Raw genomic sequence first — 21532 nt, 5'->3', positions numbered from 1 at the left:
GCGACGAGCCCCGCCGACATGACGACCAAGAGTACCACCGACTTTGTCGAATCAACCGAGCCTGTCGGAGCCAAGACCAAGGCGCAGGTCCTCACCGACGTCTTCTCTCTCGCGACCCAGTTCAGCACTTGTGTTGAAGCTTTCAACCTCATCCATCCTTCCAAGGACCACGACCATGCGCAGAAGGTTGCGCTTGCCAAGCTCGGCCTTCAGCAGGGCAGGTTGCTGATCTTTGGCGATGCCGTGGGCATCTCTGCGCCGCCCGCGACCATTGCTCGACACATGATCCCCAGCCATCCGGGCATCACGAACCCGGATCCGCATCTGCCAGTCAACTTTGGCGTCCGAGACCCGAGGCTTGACGACGAGGTTATCAATGCAAAGGTGCGCAGGGCCCTGCATGAGATCGCCGGCCGCCCTAGCACTATGTCGCGCGATGAACTGATGAACGTATACGGCTTGAAGAGTCCAAAGACGTTCTCGCGCCTGGAATACCCAGCACTCGACACCAACCGACTAGAAGGCTTCCGCGAGAAGTTTGCCCTCCTCAAGGATCTCCTCGCACAGACGGGCGCGCGGGCGACTCTAAAGCGCAACCTGAGCATGACCACCTCGCATTGGACCGTCAAGGACACCACGCGCTTCAGCGAGTACGTCAAGGTTGTCCGCACCGAAGTCGATGCGCTCATTGATCTCATGGGCGTCAAGGAGCAGGTTGACCGGGGAATCCGATCCGATCTCAAGAGCATGGGCTGGCACCCTGACCTCACAGGGCCAGCAGTGCGGCAAGACTGGGAGAAGCTGCGTCTGATCCGGGAAGCCTGCGTCGTCGATTATCCAGAGTACATCGATGTCATCGACAAAGCCATGTCGTACATCACCGAAGAAGTCAAGGAATCCAATCTCGCCCGAAACCGTGCTGTACTGGGTCTTTCAGAATCCAATGTGGATGCAGCAGGCGCGCGCCGCAAGTCAGACTACGATGTCCGCTCCATTCCGGCTCCTTCGCCAGCCCACGTCGCCGGACTCAAGCCCTCAAAGCCAGAAGCAAAATCCCACATCCAGCTGGCTGCCGAACGTGCCCTGAATCCAAACGCTGGCAAGGAAAAGCGCCCGGGTTGGCTCTCGGCTTTCAAATTCAAGTCGTGGTCCAAGAGCAGCAAAACCGCACACGACAAGCAGCGCTCGAACAGCGTTCCACATACTCCGACCGTTGACCCTCAGCGCTCCCTCTCAGCAGGCGAGGCACCAAATCGCGCCTCGGAAGACTCCAACGCCCTCCAAGCCGTGCGCTCCAAGTCCCTTAGCGCAATCCCCAGCGACAACACACCACAGCCTCCGCCTTCAAATCTAGACTCTCGCGTCCGCAAGCTCAGTCTAGATCACGGAGACATGGCGGGTATCCCGCCCATCCAGGAGAATGGCGGCGAAGTGACTAGTTTCCCAGCAAGAAGCGGGCTAGCTGAGTTCGACGACGATATGGACAAGAACGCGCTGGTGCAGGTGGACACGGCCAAGAGTGAGGGGAGCAAAGATGAACTGGAGAATGTCAAGACCGTGAATAGTTACATTGATCGGCATGATATGTATCCAGCTATAGGTCGCATTGAAACCAAGGATATCAGGAATGTTGCGCATACGCCGGGTCTCTAAGGTCTGGCGCGTATGCTTACGAGGCCAGTCTAGCGAGAGACGGGGAGTAATTTGTAATCACTTAGTGCATTTTGGTTTCAGAGGAAGAGAAGATATAGTTATAGGGTAACTCAGTGTCAGCCTGTAGATGCTGATTGTGTTCCATAGCGAGGAGCTCACGAATGCTTCGCTACAGATTTATCATCATTTCCACGTCGACGGAGTACGTTCAGAGTCATCATTCCATTGTTGAGCTCAACCATGATCTCGCTTACCGAGGGCAGCATCCGAAAGTCGACCAAGTTGGATCACAGCCCCACACATCCATAGATTGAGCCTTTTCTGCTTACCGTATACTTGCAGAGATGCTATGTGGAATGCTAAAGAGGCTCACTTTAACCACAACACCATTTACATACCATCCGTCAAGTCAACACCACCAGACATATGCTCATGCCAGCCTTGTTCTTTCTTTCCCCACGTGTCTACTCATGAGTACCCGATTGGCAGTTGTTAGGAAGACAGACTACTCGAGCGAACGGCTCTGCATACTCTGGAACGTCTAATGGCGTCACTCGTCAACGCTTACATGCCTTTCGTGAAGACGCTCTACCCATCAAACATGAAGCCATGAGGCCTGGAAGATGGGGTCTCTCTCAATAGCGTTTTGACTTATTCGCGATACCTCATACAATGACCTGAAGTACACAAAAATCTACGAAATGCATCAGACGGGTGCATCTGAAAACGGTCATAGCTGAGGAAGTGGAGACGTTTATAGACACCATGTGCGTTTGGGATGGCTGAACACGGGGCGCTGATATACATCCAACTCTGTATCAAAAGAACTATGTTAACTCGCATGAATGAACCATCATCGCCGCTGAGATGTCCCGCTGTAACGGTCCCTCTACGACCGGCAAGCGATGTCCATGTATTCAGTGCCTCACGCTTCGGCCTCGACCGCACCTTTGCCAACACTACTATTGTCGACAATTAAATCGTATCAACAAATGTCTAAATCCTATTCAAGCGCCTAAGGCGTGGTGAAATCCAGATCTGTCACCGCCAGGGGAAGGGCTAAGTAGTAGCTGACGTCAAGATACCTAATGAAGGGAACAGGGTTCCGCAGAAATAATACGCATAGCTATATTATACCCGTGTTTCTATTATCCGAATAAACATCGTATGTCCTGCAATGCATGCAGCCGCGGGATCTGATAGTGGTGGTGCAGATTTGTTGATTCCCGCACCTCCACCATGACACACATCAAACGCTTTATCTAGTAGATCCTACTGAGCCACGTGATTGGAAAACGTCGTTGACTTCTCTGTCTTGGCATGGGCTACATTGGGATCCTTCGACACTCACCGTGAAGGTGAGTGCATGCTCTCGTCTTCACCTTCACCTTGAGTCCAGGCAGATCGCTTGTTGACTTTTCTCCCTCGCGACTTCCTCCCCATACTTTTGTCAACCTCGTCTCTCGCACCTTTCTACATTGTTCAAGCTCTTACTCCGCAACGTGAGGGCCAAGGTAGTCATCCCCCAGCCATTCTTCTGCGCGCACGCTCTAACTGGATTTGAAAAAGTTACACGTCGTCGCGCGCTCTTGCGGGCTCGATCGTGTTTTGTTTGCGCCCAGTCAACCTGGCAACAACAGCAAACCGCGTCAACAAACACGTTTCTGGAACAAAATCCACCCGCCACACACCAACAGCCATCGAAACGATGCCGCCTAACGGTCTCTACCGCATGCCGCAGCATCACCTGACTGGTCAAGGCGCCTCAATGAAGCGTCCGTCTTACAACAGCATGGACTTCAAAGAGGACGAGGAGCCGGCACCTATCAAAACCAACGATGGTGCGACGGATGAAGTTGCCGAGGAAGAGAAAGCTAAGAAGAAGCAAGAGAAGGCCGAGAGGAAGGAAGCCAGGAGACTGAAGAGGCTGTCCAAAGAAGCTAAAGCTACCAAGGAGCCCGAGAAGGTAGAAGGGAAGCAAAACACACCACCAGTCGATGCGACACCTACTGTCAAGCTTGCTGCGACTCCTCTCAAGAATGGGAAATATGGTCCACGCGGTCCGTACAAGAAGAGGGAGGTTGGACCCGACGGCACACCAGTTTCTGCTGCGAAGAAGCGCAAGCGAGAGAGCGAGGCCGCAGTCGCTATACCAGCTATCGTACCTACGGAGTCACCCAAGAAGAAGCCCGGACGGCCAAAGGCTTCGGACAAGAAGGATACTGTTGAGTCTAACAAGACGGCGAAGAAGGTCGTCAAGTCTGGCGAGAGCAAGGCTAAGAAGCAGAAACTGGAGAAAGCGCCTGCTGCCTCTGATTTGCAGAAGAGTTCCAACGTCATCAAGACCCCGGTACCAGCGCCCTCCGTCGCAGCGGCTCTGTCTTCTCGTCCGAGGCAGACTCCAGTTCCGCTGCCTCACAAGACAGCCGTCCCGCTTCCTCGAAAGACACCTGTCCCGCTTCCTCAGAAGACACCGGTTCCACTTCCTCAGAAGTCTCCCCATACTCTGAAGGACGGCGTCAGTAAGTCATCGGCCAAGGCGGCCAAGGCCGCTTCCGCTCAGTCTGAAGTCCTTGTCACCGAGACTCCTCTTTCGCAGATGAGCCGCACTCCTGCAACCACTCCTCGTGTGTCAGCGATTCCTTTCAGCCTTGCACCGGCACAGTCGTCAGCAGCGACCACAACCAAGAAAACCGAGGAAGCACCTACTGCCGACGAATCGTCTCCCGATATCCCTCTCATGACTATCGCAAGACTTGCCAAAGCCGACAAGCACGTGGTCGGTAGCCAAGGCTCCGTCAACCCACTCACTAACAGCCAAATCGAGAGCTTCACCTCTGCGAACCTCATGAACTTCAAAGAGCCCCTAAACGACGCCCCCAAACCACGCCCCCGAGGTCGTCGCGCTGTCAGCGAAGCAACCAGCACCACGTCGAGCACCTCTTCCTCCACAACCCAAAGTGTTCTGGACATGTATCTGCGCCCTAACAAGCCATACACTCGGCCCGACGAGGAGCTCTCGTCCTTCAGCAAGAAGAAGAAGCATGTTGAGAAGCACACCGAAGCCAGCTTTGACGTTTTCACTACTGCCTTCACCACTTCCCAGCGTACCATCAACTTCACCGAGGAAGCCGAGTACATGGAAGAGTATGACGACTGGCTCTACGACAGCAAAGAAGTAGGTCCCCTTCCTTGCCTACCCCAGTTAACAGGCTGCTCCTCCAAGAGCGAACAGCTGCTACAACTGCAACGCTCCGATGACACCAACACTGCCGCGCTCAAGGTGGTCGTCACAAACGCATTGCAAGTGGAAAAGGCCAACGCCGACATCAAGCGCGCCGAGACTGCATCCACCTTCTTCCGCTACAGTATCTTGACCCGTGTCCCCATGCCTCTTGGTGCGATTGAAGGATCCTGGAAGCTGTACTGCCCCATGTACACCGAGACCCACATCGACAACCACGGTTTCGGCCAGCGCACTCTCAGGGTTTCCTCCATTATTGGTCTGAGCGCCGCATCCGGTGCCCATAGTGCCAGTCTCAGTATTCCATCTCGTTCCTCGCCGTATGCCACCCACGCGTTTCATGCTCCCCCTCACGCATCTTTCCGCATTGTCCAGGCCAAGACAGTTGTCGGCAAATACAACATAGACATCATGTTTCTAGGGAATGGATACTTGAAGCTCAGGGTTGACATGCACCTTTTGACTACGGGTAAGACGGTTGCGGAGAAGAAGGCGGCCAAGAAGGGTAAGCAGGCTAAGATCAAGGCGGGACAGGGTATCTGGGAGTTCCTTGGTGTGCACGAGAAGGCAGTCGATTGGGAGCCCGAGGTCGATGAGGTGGAGAAGGAGGGTAGGAGACTGACTGCAAAGTATGATGGGCGCTAAGGAGAAGCGTGAGGTTGATGGATCGAGTCGGTGATTGGTGGGTGTGAGCTATACGCAACATGCATTGTCGGAGGACGAGTGGAGAGTTAATGAGGTCTTCGCGTTGGGGGAATCCTGGGGTAAGAGTTGGGCTTGCCTGTCGAAGGCTACTTGGGCTTCGCAGGAGCTTTGCAGACTGTTACTTACGGTTTTCATACGCCAGCCGATGAAGATACTCAGCACGGCAAGACTGCACTGTCGGTCGTCCAGACATGAACCGATGATGCCTGTCTATTGCACGTCTTTCTTGTACGATACTCATAATAAACATACAAGGCACGTATACTCGCTTCGCTGTGGCGTGACTGTTGTTCTATTCATACTGTTCGCATCTACGTCTACCACTCGTCATTGAACGAAGCAAAAACTCCTAGTCTCATGCAAGAGGTATCAAAACATCCCTTCCTCGCTATCTCCTAAAACACCTACTCCCCAATTTCTTGCTTCTATATGCAGGGTGACTATATTACGCGTTCCTTGACCAGATCAGAGCGGAGATGTGACCGTCCACTGACCCGTCTCAGCGAGTGAGAGGGAGAAGAAGAGGAAGAAGAGGAAGAAGAGGAAGAAGAGGAAGAAGACACCTAGTCCTTCTTCGCCCGGCCGTTTTGCTGTTCGACAAGCTCCAACTTCTCGTTACCCTTTTGGATAAAGAACTTGCGCTCGAGGAATTTGAGACCTTCGTCGATGATGCTGGTTTCATGTTAGCCTTGCTCTTTCGTTGATTCTAACAGACTGTGAGGATGACTTACATGATAGGCGCACTAATGGCCATGACCGCCTTCCACTCGTTGCCGTCTAGCGGGATGACACTGAAGAGTCCCTGCAAGAACGGAATGTAGAGGAGAGCAAAGTGCAAGGCCATGCTCAAACAGATGGCATAGACGAGCATCATATTTTCCCAGAGCGGCAGTGTCAGCAGACTCTCTGAGCTGCTCAAAGCGTTCATGGCATTGAGCATCTCGATTACGACCAGGATGCTCAAGCTGACGGTTGACGCAGCCTGGGCAGACGAGTTGCTAAACATTTCGCAGCCGATCTCAGGGAACTGGGTAGAGCAGCGGTGGAAGTGGCGGAGCTGGTAGAACGAGATTTGAGGACCGTCGCTATTGAACATGAACCACCACGCATAGCCACCGACAGTTGCGGCACCGACATAGGTACCAATAACCATGTAACGGAAGAACAACCAGCCGCTGATGAGAGGCTCGTCGCGCTTACGGGGCTGGCGCTTCATCACATCGTGGTCCGGAGGGTTGAAGGAGAGAGCGGTGGCGGGGAGACCGTCGGTAACGAGATTGACCCAGAGGAGTTGGACAGGAATCAAAGCTTCAGGCATACCCATAGCGGCAGTCAGGAAGATCGACACGACTTCTCCAATGTTGGACGAAATGAGGTAGCGAATGAACTGCTGAGTGTTGTTGTAGATAGAGCGGCCTTCTTCGACGGCGCCTTCGATGGTAGCGAAGTTGTCATCTACAAGGACCATATCAGCGGCGAGCTTGGCTACGTCGGTTCCGGAGCCCATGGCAACACCAATGTCAGCTTTCTTGAGTGCGGGAGCATCGTTCACACCGTCACCAGTCATAGCGACCACCTCACCGGCTTGCTGAAGGAGGTCGACGAGTTTGGACTTGTGCGTTGGCTCAGTGCGGGAGAAGAGGCTTGCGTGCTTAGCGGCTTCCATCTTTTCAGATTCGGAGAGATCATCGAATTGGCGACCAGTAAAAGACTTGCCAGTAAGATCCTCGTTGGGTCCGAAGACGCCAATCTGACGGCAGATGGACTCGGCAGTGTTTTGGTTGTCCCCAGTGATGACCACGACGCGGATACCAGCAGAGCGGCACTTTGCGATGGAGGCGCGGACTTCAGGACGAGGAGGATCCAACATGCCGACAAGACCGATGAGAGTCATCTTCTGCTCTAGCTGAGTGTACTCCTTGGTGGTCTTCGCCTTCGCCAGAAGCGGGTTCGATTCAACGTCTTCAACAGACGCCACAGCAATGACACGCAGACCGCGATTGCCGTACTCGACAATCTCCTTATTGATAAGACTGGCCAGTTGCTTGCTCATTGGTATCTTCTTGCCGTTCTTGCCAACGACGACATTGGTGCAACGATCAAGAATTGACTCGGGGGCGCCCTTTACGAGAAGCTTCTGCGAGTTGCCCTTCTTTACAAGGACAGACATGCTCTTACGGTCGCGGGAGAATTCGTAGGTTGCTAGGCGGGAATACTGGCTCTCGTAGTGCTTGGTGGCGAAATCGAGGCGTCCTTCAGGCGAGGTGCTGGCGCGCGTGGCATTGTGGGCAATGTCGGGAGTGCCAACCTTTTCTACTAGGACACGAAGGGCACCCTCAGTAGGCTCACCGACGAGGTTATACGTGCCATTCTTGAAGTCGTAGGCAAGGGCGGCATCGTTGCAAAGCGCCGTGACTTCACAGATCTGGCGGACAGTGTCGGATTGCGCCGCGAGGTTCTCGAGAGGATTGCCACGAAGTGAGATCTGGCCCTCGGGCGCAAAGCTAGTACCTTGGACGTCAAACTCTTCAAGGCCGCTGCCCTGTTCGTTGAGGAAGACCATCTTGTTGACGCTCATCTGGTTGGTGGTGAGGGTGCCAGTCTTGTCGGAGCAGATGACGCTGCAGCTGCCGAGAGTCTCGACAGAAGGCAAGCTCCGCACGACGGCGTTCCTCGCAGCCATCTTGCGCGTGCCCAGGGCCAAGCAGGTTGTGATGACGACGGCCAGACCCTCGGGGATGGCGGCGACACCGAGCGAGACGGCAATCTTGAGGTAGTAAATGGCGCCCTTGGTGAAGCTGCCATGCGAGGGGTCGTTGAAGTTGCGGATGTTGATGAGCCAGACGAGGATGCAGATGGCCGTGATGACCTTTGCGAGCTGGTCGCCGAAGTCGTTGAGCTTCTCCTTGAGGGGTGTGGGCTGCGAGATCTGTGCCGTGATGCTCTCATGGATGTCTCCAATTGCGGTGTTGGCGCCTGTCAGGACGACCAGCGCAGTCGCATGGCCCGTGACGACCGTGGTACCCGAGAAGAGCATGTTGACTTGGTCCTGCTTGACGGCGCTCTCATCTTTGACGGCCCGGGTGTCCTTGGACACGCTCTCGCTCTCTCCGGTCAAGATGGACTGGTCGATGTTGAAGCTGTTGCTCTGGATAGACAAGATCCTGCAGTCGGCGGGTATCCTGTCGCCGATTGTAACGGAGATGACATCTCCAGGAACCAGCTCGTCGGCCTTGACGCGTTTGACGTGGCCATCGCGCACGACCTTGGCTTCGTTGGCGGAGTATTCTTGCAGAGCCGCAATGGCCTTTTCGGCGCTGGTTTCCTGCGACACTCCGACGACGGCGTTGAGGACGAGGATGGTGAGAATCTATGGGGCCTGTCAGCGCAGTGCAGGCAGAGTCTGGTCTAGTACGTACGACTGCCGGGTCGACAAAAGCCGTCCAGCCTTCGTCCTCTTCAAAGAGGGCAAGTACGAACGACACTGCTGCCGAGCCTAGCAAGATGATGACCAGCTGGTCCTTGAACTGCTCCAGGATGAGCTCCCAGATGGGTGTCGGCGGGTCTTCTGGCAGCGCTGTCCCGCGTGTTAGTGATGGGCGGCCTCTGCGACGACGCTGACATACCGTTCTTGCCATGCTTCTCCCGTGCGCTCTGCACCTGCTGGGCGCTGAGGCCCTGTTGCTCCTCGACCTGGAACTGCCTCAGCGCCTCGGCAGGCGTCTTGGTGTACGCATTCTCCATGCCCACTGCTCTCGGTGCCGCGTCTGCGTCTCTCGGTGCTCTCGCTGTTGGATGGTCCGCGTGGCGCGGTGGTGGTGGTGGTCGCAGAGATAGTTCGGCTCGCGAAGTGTGTGGTCTTTGCCTATGACGTTGAGATGCACTGGGACAACGTCCGCCTTATTACTGGGAGCGGCAAGGGAGGGACCGTGTTTCCTGGCACAAGCAGCGTCACAGGAGAAGAGGATGGAAGATTCTGCGATTGTCCACGGCAGCAACGGCTGTACTGGCGGCGCAACAGCTCTTGTCTCGACTTCGGCGCGTCCCAAGAAATCTGTCCTCTAAAATCGACCCGCATGCGCCACAGCACTAGTCCGCTTGCAGCCTCTCCAGCCACCCTTCGCCCGCCAACACGTTTCGCGCACCTCGTTGCCATTCGCGCACCCGTCCGACTGCACCTCGAGCGGAATGTGGCTGGTGAGAGTCGCCGTTCGCAGCGACTCTGCAAGGCTTGGGGCGCGGCCAGATTCCGAGGCCAGGTGCCATGTTCGGCCATGCCCCGCGGCTCGAGCTCCCCACCTTGGACATCATGACTGCAGCTCACCGGGGCAAGACTGCCGTGCCTGCGGGTCGAGCTCGGCAATCCGCGTCTTAGCAGAGCTCACGTTGCCAGCACTGCAGTGTCACTCGCAAAGGAAGCAGCGAGTCGAATCATATGGTAAACGTTTCGTTGTATAGTAGCCCGCGTATGCTACTGCAGCCCATGTTCCAGGTCGTCCCGACATGCACAATTCATCAAAGGGTATTATGGCCTACCAAAGGTATCCCGCTCGCTAAACGCCGCAAAAAGCCTTCAAAGGCCCGGTCAAATGCTATCGTCATCATCATGTACCCAGTCCGATCCAGTCATGCCCGCTCTCTAGCATCACCACCTGTATCGTGTACGACTATAATCTATGTATCGTGAATAAACCCAGGCAGCCATAGCGCCGTGGGAGAAGTAGAAAGTGCAAGCTCATTGGCTTGCGCAGTATGTCCGAATCAATCGGGCAATGTCTCGGGTGATGAAGGGTTTGGTGACAAAGCCCTTCATCCCGCTCTTGACTGCTTTGTCCAGAGCGGCATCCGTAATGTCGGCGCTGACGGCCAGGATGGTCGGCTTTCGCACGAGCTCGGGCATCTTCAGAATCACCTCGGTAGCTTGGAAGCCGTCCAGCAGCGGCATCCACAGGTCCATGAGGACGACATCAAATGCTTCAGAAGCCGGCGCGAGCGCATTGCGACGAACCGTTTCGACGGCGTCGTTACCGTTGAATGCCGTGGTAATGTTCTTGTAGCCCAGCCTGCCGAGCATGCTCACCAAGACGCGTCGGTTGATAGCGTTGTCATCCACGACCAGAATGTTGAGGGGCAGCTGTTCGCCGAGATCGGTTGGCACGACGTCCCGCTCCAGAGATAGAGCGCGAGTAGAGTGTTGTCGTGGGGGCGATGAAGTGCGGCGGGGAGTAGCAAGGCCAATGTCATCTGGCGATCTTGCAGAGGGGGCGGTGATGACAGGTGTGATTGGTGGCCGACGTTCCCGCTCGTGTCTGAATGCATCAGAACTCAGCGGAGGGGTGACTGGGCCCCGGCCAAGGTCCAGACGAGGTACCTCGGGATCGATAGACATGCGAGACTTGATGGACAGGGTGGGGGACCCAAATGGTGTTGCAGGGCGACTGCATATTTCGCCTGGGGTAAGCGGGACTCGCATCTCAAATTCTGATCCTCTTCCGGGTCCCGACACATGCGAACGCAGGCAGAAGAGATCGCCACCGAGCTTCCTCGCAATGCCCTTCGCGACCATGAGACCAAGGCCCAGCCCCTCACTCTGCCGTGTCATGGAGTCGTCTTCTCTTGAAAACGGCTTGAACAGGTTAGGCAGAAACGCCGCTGGGATGCCGGAGCCCGTGTCCTTGATGTTGATGACAATGTAGCGACCTTTTGCGCTGAGTGTCGCTTGGAGTGTGATGGATCCGTCCTGTGTAAACTTGATAGCGTTGAGAGCAAGGCAAGAGACCATCTTAGCAAGGTCCCGTTCGTCAATGACGATTGTCTCTGGCACATCGGCGGAAACAGTCCACTCGATCCATTTGGTGTGTGCCTCTCCATTCGAGCTACGCGTCCGAACTTCAATGCGCTCTCCCGTGTCCGTGGCCTCGGCGATGGCGGAATCCGGTCGTCCTCCTACTTTGAGCGCATCGTTGATGACGTACTGAAGGACTTCTCGCAGGTTGGTGTGTCGCAGTCCAGGGACCTTGGAGTGTTCGGATGCGAAGATTGGCGAGGTGGTGGAGTCACACTTGCCCAACGATGTTCCGTGTGAGCAGGTGTGGTCTAGTCGGTCCAGTTCCAGAGCGCTTGCGTCTGGAGGACAGGACTTGGTGCCGCGCATGGGAGGCTCCTCTGAAAAGGTGTCTCGAACTCGTTGGCGGGCACTCTTGACCACGCGTGTCTTGTTAGCATGGTCTGCCCAGGAAACTTCGTGTCGTCTTCTTTTGATGCCGCGTAGCGGAGCGCGCATGTCGTTGCCGGTAATCATCAGATCCGGCCGCATCTCGCGCCAGAAGGTGTTCCACTGGTCGGGCGTCTTGTCTAGTGGCGAAAGTGGGGTCTCTGGTACGCCCATGTTCATATCATAGGCGTGGACAACATTGTCGGCTGCTTCGACTGCGCGTCTTGAGCTGTCTAATACGTAGTTAGCATGGCTCTGTTCAAGACTCGATGCTGGATTGGTGTTTCCCAGGAGGATCAAGCAGTGGTTTTGCAGGATTGTTACACACCTTGGACCGCCTCAATGTTCTCCCTGAGTGTGTCGAGTATCTCACGGGTCCGCGATTCAAGTTGCAGGGATTCTGATGCTTCTTTTACGTTTGCCATCATGACGTCTAGCATACCAACGACACCCTGCATCGGCGTCCTCAACTCATGGGATAGACTCCGGGCGTAAGGCTTCAATGACTGGGCAACTGAGACGGCTCTGTGGGGCACGATCCTGGGTATCTGAGCTCGGATTGGTTCAGCAGCCTCTGCAAAATCGTTGCCTTCCAAGACGCGCTCTAGGATCATGTCTTCCAGGCTATGGAACAGCATCTCAAGAAATCCCCAGCTCAACACGCGCCGAGCAGCCCCCTCTTTACCCCACATGACACCAAAGTGGGCGAAGCACTTTCCTTCCGCAAACAAGGGGATTCCGAGGTAGGCCTCGCCCGGGATGATGAGGTCGTTTGGATTGTCGAGAATAAAGTCGTTTAGTCTTTCGGGGATTATGAAGACTTTGTCGTGCTTCATGTAGGCACACGGACACTGGTAGGCATGGTACTTGAAGTTTCTCAGGTGGCCGGGTCCGTTGCCATGGTCGTCGTTGATGTAGAAAGCCTCGCCCATAAGGCAGGCTCCAGGCTCGCCGATGGGTGGCAGTTCGACGGCAACATTCTTGTCGTCGACGAGGATGCGCTTGGAGACGAAAGCGTACTGGGCGTCGGCAATCTTGGCCAGGCCTTGGGTGAGCTGGATCCAGAAGCTGTCGGTATCAGCCTTGCGGAGGGCATCCTTGAGTTTGACGAGCTGCTCGGCGGCGTTGCTCTCTGCCGGCACGTAGAGCTGGGACAGTCCCTCTCTGAAGCCGTTCTCGCCTTGCTGTACGACCATGCCAGGCATGGGGCGGGAGAAGCAGAGCGACTGACGCTCGATTATATCAGGTGGGATGGTAGTAGGTCCCTCCATCGTTCAGACTTCCATGCGGGCAGTCGGCACGGGGGTCCAGGATGGGCACAGGGGTCTGGGTCAGACGAGGTGGGCAGCTGGAGGGAGGATATGCAGAGGCGACCAAGGCAGGCGGAAACACATGCAGAAGCGGATTAGTAACGTGGGTGGGAAGGGCGAGGAAGGCGTGATGTGCGGGACTGAGAGAAGGAATGCGAGGAATGGCAGGCACGGCGGGCAGTCAGCGATATGGTTGGTCTTTTGCTAGAGTCGCACACAAGGGCTGGTGGACGATCTAGAACCTGTCCCGGAGCCGTGGCTTTGCGCGTCCTTGCACCTCGCGCCTGGCACCTTGCACCCTCGCCCTCCAGGCCCGCCGCTCGTTTTGGTGGTGACTCTGCTGGCTGCCTGGCGCGCTTCAAGAGGACAGCGGGCCCCGACCGCTGCTGCTGTCTCGCCGTGAGGCTCGCCGTGCTGCGAGCTGGCCTTGGACGCTGGGGCAGAGTTTGAGCGTCGAGGGACCCTGGCGGCTTTGGTCAGCACGCTCGGTGGGCCGCGCCTGCTGGAACAGTCTAGACGCGCTCGGCTGCCGGTCGCTCCTGCACGATTCCCAGCGCTACCCCAGTAGCCCCTTCCGCTTCGGCCCCTATGCAAACCTCGCCCGCACAGTCGCCGCCGACGCTCACGCCTGGCCCTACGCCATGACGATTACAGTCGCCCGCCCCAACATGCACATTACCCTTTCGCCGTCGTCTTTTCTTTTTGCCCATCCGCAAGTCCATGGCCAGCATGCTTTATTGTGGCGCCCCGAAGCTGCCTGTCTGCTGCTCAACAGCTGCCACGCCGCGGCGCCCACCCACGTCGGCGCCCTCCAGCCTTGGTCCAGCCTGACGTCAGCGGCTCCCGCTCCCACGCAGCGCACCGCGCCCGTTTGCTGCCCTCGCATTCCCCATGAAGCCGCACTGCCGTCGTGCAGCACAGTGTTTGCAGATGGACAGCGCCGCACCGGGCTTAGCGCCGCCGCTTGATGGCGCCAGATCGACGATCGGCCGAAACGGAAGCTAGCGCCCTTTGTTCTGCTGCCCAGGTGTCTGCTCGTGCTCGCGTCGTCCATCTCTGCCCTCACGCAGCTCCGACACCCGCCCACCAGTCGCCTGGCCCGACATTGCCCTCTTTTTCGACACCGTTGCTGCGGCCCTCTGCTTCACTCTGTGACGCCGCCCCTCTGCATGTCGCCCAGACTCTCGGCCCTCGAGCAAACAGTAACGTGTCATCTCTCAAGCCCAGGCCTCAGGCTGCATGCTCGGCCTTTTGCTACCCTTATTCCCTGCGCTAGGGACAAACCATCTTTGTCTGACGAATCAGCCGCTGCCCTTCCGCTGTCCGTATTCACTTCACAGCTTCCGTCTGCTGGCTCGACTTCCGCCAACGTCCAAAGGCCCTCGAGAGGCCTGAGGTCAGAGTAACGTTACATGGTGTCTGCTTCACGTCGTGACTTCTCCAGACCCGTGGGTGGGCTCCTGTTTGGGAACCCGTCGCACCAAGCATGTACCAACTAATCAGAACATGATCGACACGACATCGTGAACGGCGTCCTCCCATGCGAGTAATGATGTGCACCGTGTGCTGATCAGCTTCTCTAGCTGGGGCTCAGGCCATGTCAGCATTCATGCCCTTCTTTCTTTTATCTTCCCTTTTGGCCTCACCTACACCACCATTACCCGTGAACACTCGTCGCTACCAAGCTGCCATCCAACGAGTGCTGTGGACATGTGCGACGCCTGGCATGCGGCTATCCAATTTTCCGGCGCTAGCTGCACCGGACCACTCCAGGGCTGCAGAAGGAGCAGCCACAAACCATGAAAGCTGCCAGTACCCGCTACATCACGTTGCTAGGACTTTTCCAGTAAACGTCGGCGTCTTGGTTCTCACCGCAACTGCGATAGTGGAGAGGCATTCTTCAAGCGACGGCCGGCCGGCGGTAGCATCTAGATCGTGAGGCGAACATCGTCGAAATTTTACGACGACTCCTCAAGATCTTGCTGCAACCACGACCCACTCACCGGGTCGAGATAATGCGCTTGCCAATCACACCTCTAAGCAGACGTCTTGACACCACTGATTGAGCGGCGCTATCATCTATTGGTTCATCACAGCTGGCGAGGTCAAGAGCATATGAACCATGGTACGCATCTGACATGCCGCGCTAGAAGCTCTACCCGCGGAGCCGTCGAGCTGTCCAGACCATTGGCCAGCCCAAGGTCTGCCTACTCCAAGCCTTTGCTGCACATTTGTTTCTATATTGCTCCAGATGTTCAGCAGAGGCGTTCGCAACACACCTTGTACCAACGAAGACTCTCGATCTCTCGGGAATCTACTCCGCGATGATGACGGCATGGACATCCATGTTTGCTGTCTATACATTGCGCCCATCTCTAGAATCCTTGGCAACGGTCTGGGCCTACCCATATCGGGTACCTGGTCTGCCTCGTCGATATCAAAAGCCGCACGACCGTGCTCCTTAGGAAGCTTGCATCGACAGCTGACATGTAGACAGCATTACGGGCTTAACGCGCGAGCTCTCAAAAAAATCAAATGTTTTTACTCTGAACTACGACGCATCAGCCTGCAACATGGTGAAACGGCTCCGGCCCGCTCCAGAACAAGATGCTTCGTGCTACGCCGCCGCTCAGGACATAAAGCAAGCACGGCGAGCTGAGGGCGGCGGTGCGTCTCATTCGGCCAACTAATGTCAGACGGCAACGATGACAAGCCTAGGCTTTGACAGACCCTGAGCAGCTCCTGCATATCCCTTGCGCTTCTTACGTTGCACCGCGTCTCAGGCTCCGAACATGGCTATTGTGAAGCTCACAGAGAGCCCAGAACAGATCTATCTTATGGCGTGCGCTGTAGTGTCTGCTCGGGGTATCGATGGCTTGTACAGCCCGGGCCGCCAACGTGCCGAGTTCCGGACCGTCTCTAGGCCAGGGCATGAGGTCGTTCGCGGCTCGATTCACAACTACCAATACCGAGATTTGGCCGAATACCTGCTCAATTGACTTTGTGAGAGGGTACGCAGAGCATCGCGAAGCCGGCGTGTTGCAAGCTTGATCGTCGGCATGCTCAACGAGTTTCCATCTATCAGCTAGGACTGTACAAACCTTCAGTGCACATGTGTGATGGCGGGATGCCGGAAGAAGCGCAGTCTGATCAACAGGCAGACAGTCAGCTCCAGTGACATCGTCCTTGTACCATTCGATTTCACGCCGTTCGTAGCAAACGCACACCAACACTACGATGAGTACCAAAGTACTTTGCCACCCGTCTATCAGTTGGCAGTCCATACTATATGGTGTCCTCGATGGTAGTTTCCAACTGCCTAGATATGAGCATCGCGGTACTTGAGTGGTCGTGTACCATTGATGCATAGGACAGGGTCATACATGTACACCATTTCAAGGTACCTACAGTTCGGCACCTTGTTCAAAGATGTGATATCACACCATCACGGCCTAATCAATAGCCTGAGTATGCGCTCTTTTCGAGCACTGTACCCCTCACATACCACTAGTTCAGACTCATGAGCAGCTGAAGGACTCTTCAAAAGCATCCGGCCCACGCATCAGTTTATACGATGTCTCCACCCTCAAATCAACAAGTCAAGATCATGTCTCTCCCAATGCCATCTCATCAACTCTCGGCCAATCTGCTCCTCCTCCTCCTATTACCACTCAACACCGCTTCCGCAGTCCTGCAATCCGCCTGCACCATACCAACGATAACAACAACAGTCGCGATGGACACATCTACATTCGCTGCTCCAACCGACGCGACCGCCACGTCTCCGGCACCAGCGTCCACAACAGCGCTATGGCAGATTGACCCCATGTGCCTGCCCGGCGTGGCTCAATGTCACCATTTCGGTGATCGATTCCGGTACTGCAATGCCACAGGCTTCTGGGTCCCGAATTATTGTGGTGGGGATTGGATTTGCTGTGCGTATAGTGCGAGAAACGGGGCTGGGCCTATGTGTGAGAGTAGGGAGCAGTGTGAGGTAGTTGGCGGGCCGGGGATGGCCGTGGGCCTGTGGGAATAGAACGGTATATCGAGGTAGATGCTGGAATTGGGATGGGGACAACACATATGTGGGTGATGCAAGTAAGACGGCAATGCGTATGAGCAGTAGCAGACGGCCTGGGCGGTAGTAAATCGACTAATTGTACTTCCTCAGTCGTCGTGCAACGAGCTCACTGAACGTTACTCGGCCATAACACATCATTGGCCGTCTGTTACATTCATCTTGGTATTCTCTCTATTTATCAAGTGTATAGCCTTCGTTAGAAATGAAAGATACCCCACACTATGATGCTGCCTGGAGAAACCGATGTCGATCTTTCCATTATTCTCAGGCAGACCAAAGTAAAGCGTCTTTGTAGTTACGATGACAGCAGGAAGGCAGTGCTCGGTAGGGTCCACATGAAAACCCTTGACTTTGAATAAGCACAGCAACTCTAGACCGAACGCTCCACTCAATCGCGGATAAGGAGCATTTTGACAGGCAAACCCAAGAGATGCTGGCCTCTGGGCTTGTCGGAGATACTTCGAAGAAACGTCAATATTGGTAGTGGCAGTGGGGCGGATCGATTAGGTGTAGCTTGGGCTTCGTCGGGCTTGTAAGGGATTGTGTCTACTTTTACTGACAGGGCCGAGAAGAAAGGCTACAGACGATGGGTTCTCTTACGCACCGACCTCTCTACGTCCGCGCTTATTTTTTCTAGAAAGCGGGTAGTTCACATGCTGTAGCAACGTCACGGAAACCGTCATGTCAGAGTGAGTACAGCGTTGAGTACTTTGCGTTGAATACATGTCTCCCCGAGGTGATATACAGTGCATGAGTCAGAACAAAAACGTCCTCGGGTGATTCAGCTGCTAAGTAAACGCAAGGAGGTTCTGCAATAGCAACTTCGGGATCAGAGAGATGATGTTACGGGAGATGAGAAAATGTCAAGTCAACATATGCGTCAGGTTGCAATGCCTAATTGGGGAGCGGACATGTGTTGTGTAGGATATATTGTTGCATTTCGTGTACATATTTCCGTTCGCTCTGAACTTCATTATCGTCGCATCATCTCATGACCCTAGCACTACCGGACTCTGCAGACCAGTCGCTTACAAGTTCACGGCAGTCCTGAAGTTGTTGCCGGCATAGACGGCGTTGTCACCGAGTTCCTCCTCGATACGGAGGATCTGGTTAAGCTTGGCGAGACGCTCAGATCGGGCTGGCGCACCAGTCTTGATCTGACCAGATCGTAGACCGACAACGATATCGGCAATGGTGACATCCTCGGTCTCTCCGGAGCGGTGAGAAACCATGACACCCCAACCAGCACCGAAAGCGTCCTTGGCAGCCTGGATGGCCTCGGTGATAGTACCAATCTGGTTGACCTTGAGGAGAAGAGCATTGCAAGACTTGAGCTCGATGGCCTTCTTGATGAACTCGGGGTTGGTCACGGTCAAGTCGTCACCAACAATCTGGCCATCGTAGGTCTTGAAGAAGTAGGACCAGGCCTCCCAGTCGTCCTCAGCGAAGGGGTCCTCGATGCTGACGATAGGGTACTTCTCGGCCAGAGACTTGTACATCTCGGCGAGTTGCTCGTATGTGAGCCACTTGCTCTTGTCGCTGTCGGGGTTCTTGAAGTCGAGGTCGTACTTCTTCTCGTCGGCCTTGTAGAACTCGCTGGACGCAACATCCATAGCAATCTTGATCTTGCCAGTGTAGCCAGCCTCCTCGATGGCCTTAGTGATGAGGTCGAGAGCCTCCTCAGCGGTTTGGATGTCTGGGGCGACACCGCCCTCGTCACCGACGTTTCCAGCGGACTGTCCGTACGTCTTCTTGGCGAGAGCCTTGAGCTTCTGGTAGACTTCGGCTCCTTGGCGCATCGCCTCGGAGAAGGTGGGGGCTTCACTGGGAGCTGTTAGTGTCGAGTTCCACGGGCTGCACGGGTATGAAGTTACCAGGGAACGATCATGAACTCTTGGAAAGCAAGACGGCCACCGGCGTGCGAGCCACCGTTGAGGACGTTTTGGACTGCACAGTCAGTACGCAGTGACTGCATTGCTCGATAGGGATTGCCTACAGGGTACGGGGAGGACATAGGGCTTCTTGGTGCCAGCCAGGTCGGAGATGTGTGCGTAGAGGGGGACACCCTTCTCGGCGGCAGCGGCCTTTGCGATGGCCATTGAGACACCGAGGATGGCGTTGGCGCCCAGGTTGGTCTTGTTTGTTGTGCCATCGAGCTTGTTAAGGAACGCGTCTACGGCGGACTGGTCCTTGACGTCGAGCTTCTCCTTGATCAGGGCAGGGGCAATGGTGTCGTTGACGTTGGCGACGGCCTTGGTGACACCCTTGCCGCCCCACTTGGACTTGTCTCCATCGCGGAGTTCGCAGGCCTCGTGGGAGCCAGTGGAGGCGCCGGAGGGGACGATGGCGCGGTGAAGGCCGGTCTCGGTGACAATGTCGACCTCGACGGTCGGGTTACCCTAGAGCGGGTTAGCCGTGAAGCTCCGTGGTGGGAGATGCGTTGCTGGTGCACGACGTACCCGAGAGTCGTAGACGGAGCGGGCGTGGATTTTGGTGATGGTCATGGTGAAGGATTGCTGTTGGGAGAGTCAATTGGGGTGCTGGGGAGCCGCAGACGTGCAGGGCAGGAGATATAGAAGCAGGCCGGATGCGCGGGCAGCAGAGTCCGGCCGCGGAGAGGCTGCCGGCAGAAAATTCGACTTACTAGTTGTATGTGTAAGATCAAGTGTCGGTGTTGTTTTGTTTGGGTGGGGTGTTCCAGAGCTTAAGAGTCCAGCAAGGTTTTGGAGGGGTCGTTCAGCAGATTTCAGCCCCGCTATGACGCCGTCGCCTCATTGGCAGCCCACGCCCTCGTTTGTAAAAGCCATTATCGCAAGCCTTGGGTGGGACGACGCGCAAGCTGGCTTGGGCGAGCTGTGGCATGGGCGTGACAGGCGTCCGTGATACATGCCCTCTGCGGGCCTGCCGATTATGCACGGGAGATCGCCGTCCCAGGTAGCTTCTTTGGCAAACGACTCAAAACTCCATCGTCGCCAGCGTCTTGCAAGCCAAGCCAGACGAAACAGCAGCTCTCATAGCATACGCGACGGTCCGAAGATGTAGAACAAAGAGGAGTGTACAATGTATTAATAATCTATATAGAGGAAGAAACCCCTAGTATATATAATAGAGAGGTAACGCTAGTAAGTAAATATATAGTAGATAAGTAAATTATATATATAGATACCTAACTAATAGCTCTTCTAAATTTTAACTTAAAATATATACTATTTATATAATAAAAGACACTTAAAGTACTATAAATAGTATTAAACTTTATAGAGTTTAACGCTTTTATAAGTATATTAGCTAGATTTATTTTACTACTAATCTATATAATAGTAATATTACTATTATAAATATATTTATAAAGAAAATAGTAATAAATATTAATATATTTACTATATTAATAGAACTTAGAATTCTTTAATAGCTTAATAGTAGACTTATTATTAATATAAATAAAAATATTATTAAAATAAAAACTTATATATAAGTTATTAATAAATTCTTTAATTTATAATACTTTTTTAACTACTTTAAAAAAAGCTATATATTTAGCTTTATATATAAAAAGAGTAGTAACTTTCTAAATACTTAAAAACTATAATACTAGTTTTTTAGTAAAAGTAAAGATATATTCTATAGTAAAGTAATAAGTATTAAAATAACTAGCTTAGTTAGAGTTATAGTAGCTAAGTAGCTAAGTATTACTTTTATAATAAGTAATACCTATATTAGTAGTATACTATATATATATATAAGCGCGCGTAAAAGTATTAAAATAAGTTTAGTTAAAGTTAGTATTATACTAGCTATAAAGAGAAGTAGTATATATAAGGTTAATTTATATTATAGTAGAAAGGTAATTAAGTAAACTAAATTTCTAAAAGTACTTTTTATAGAATTATACTTTAGTAATAGTATTTTTTTTTTAATAGAGCTTATTATAATAGTTATAAAAAGTCTATATAGATAGAAAGTTATAGAAACTAAAATAGTCTAGTAGGTATTAAATATACTTAGCTTAATAAATCTTAATAGTACTTTATATATATTTAATATATATACTAAAGTAAAGAGTATTAGAATTTTTAGATATAATAGTAAATAACTTAGATAGTTTTTTATAAAAATTATAGATAAGTATATAGCTAGTAGTGTATATATAAATATTATTAATATATATAAAGATAATAAGTACTTTAGTAGTATAGATATAGATATATAAGTTAAAAAAAGATATATAAAACTTTATCTAAAGAAGTTATATAGTAAGTATATTATACTATATATAAAAGGCTTATATAAAACTATATAAAAACTTTATAAGTATCTAGACTTTG

At 53.4% G+C, this 21532-nt stretch overlaps 5 protein-coding genes across 5 annotated transcripts; 2 read left to right on the top strand and 3 right to left on the bottom strand.

Annotated features, from left to right (window-relative positions):
- Positions 1-18: 18 nt before the first annotated feature.
- J4E87_007310 (uncharacterized protein) lies at positions 19-1653 on the top strand (the record flags this gene model as incomplete). Its single annotated transcript, XM_049378906.1, has 1 exon — positions 19-1653. One exon carries the CDS (start codon positions 19-21, stop codon positions 1651-1653), a length of 1635 nt encoding a protein of 544 aa, XP_049231176.1.
- Positions 1654-3361: 1708 nt separating this feature from the next.
- J4E87_007309 (uncharacterized protein) lies at positions 3362-5542 on the top strand (the record flags this gene model as incomplete). Its single annotated transcript, XM_049378905.1, has 1 exon — positions 3362-5542. One exon carries the CDS (start codon positions 3362-3364, stop codon positions 5540-5542), a length of 2181 nt encoding a protein of 726 aa, XP_049231175.1.
- Positions 5543-6165: 623 nt separating this feature from the next.
- On the bottom strand, positions 6166-9346 carry J4E87_007308 (uncharacterized protein; the record flags this gene model as incomplete). The annotated part of the gene is made up of 4 exons (XM_049378904.1): positions 6166-6274; positions 6334-8972; positions 9022-9179; positions 9229-9346. 4 exons carry the CDS (start codon positions 9344-9346, stop codon positions 6166-6168), a joined length of 3024 nt encoding a protein of 1007 aa, XP_049231174.1.
- Positions 9347-10337: 991 nt separating this feature from the next.
- J4E87_007307 (uncharacterized protein) lies at positions 10338-13021 on the bottom strand (the record flags this gene model as incomplete). The annotated part of the gene is made up of 2 exons (XM_049378903.1): positions 10338-12049; positions 12145-13021. 2 exons carry the CDS (start codon positions 13019-13021, stop codon positions 10338-10340), a joined length of 2589 nt encoding a protein of 862 aa, XP_049231173.1.
- Positions 13022-18235: 5214 nt separating this feature from the next.
- J4E87_007306 (uncharacterized protein) lies at positions 18236-19711 on the bottom strand (the record flags this gene model as incomplete). The annotated part of the gene is made up of 4 exons (XM_049378902.1): positions 18236-19031; positions 19082-19154; positions 19204-19606; positions 19667-19711. 4 exons carry the CDS (start codon positions 19709-19711, stop codon positions 18236-18238), a joined length of 1317 nt encoding a protein of 438 aa, XP_049231172.1.
- Positions 19712-21532: the final 1821 nt, after the last annotated feature.

The sequence above is a fragment of the Alternaria ethzedia genome (genome assembly GCF_023757985.1).
Source record: "Alternaria ethzedia strain BMP 0044 chromosome Unknown scaffold_20, whole genome shotgun sequence".
NCBI lineage: Eukaryota > Fungi > Ascomycota > Dothideomycetes > Pleosporales > Pleosporaceae > Alternaria > Alternaria ethzedia.
This window is presented reverse-complemented; position numbering and strand designations above follow the sequence as displayed.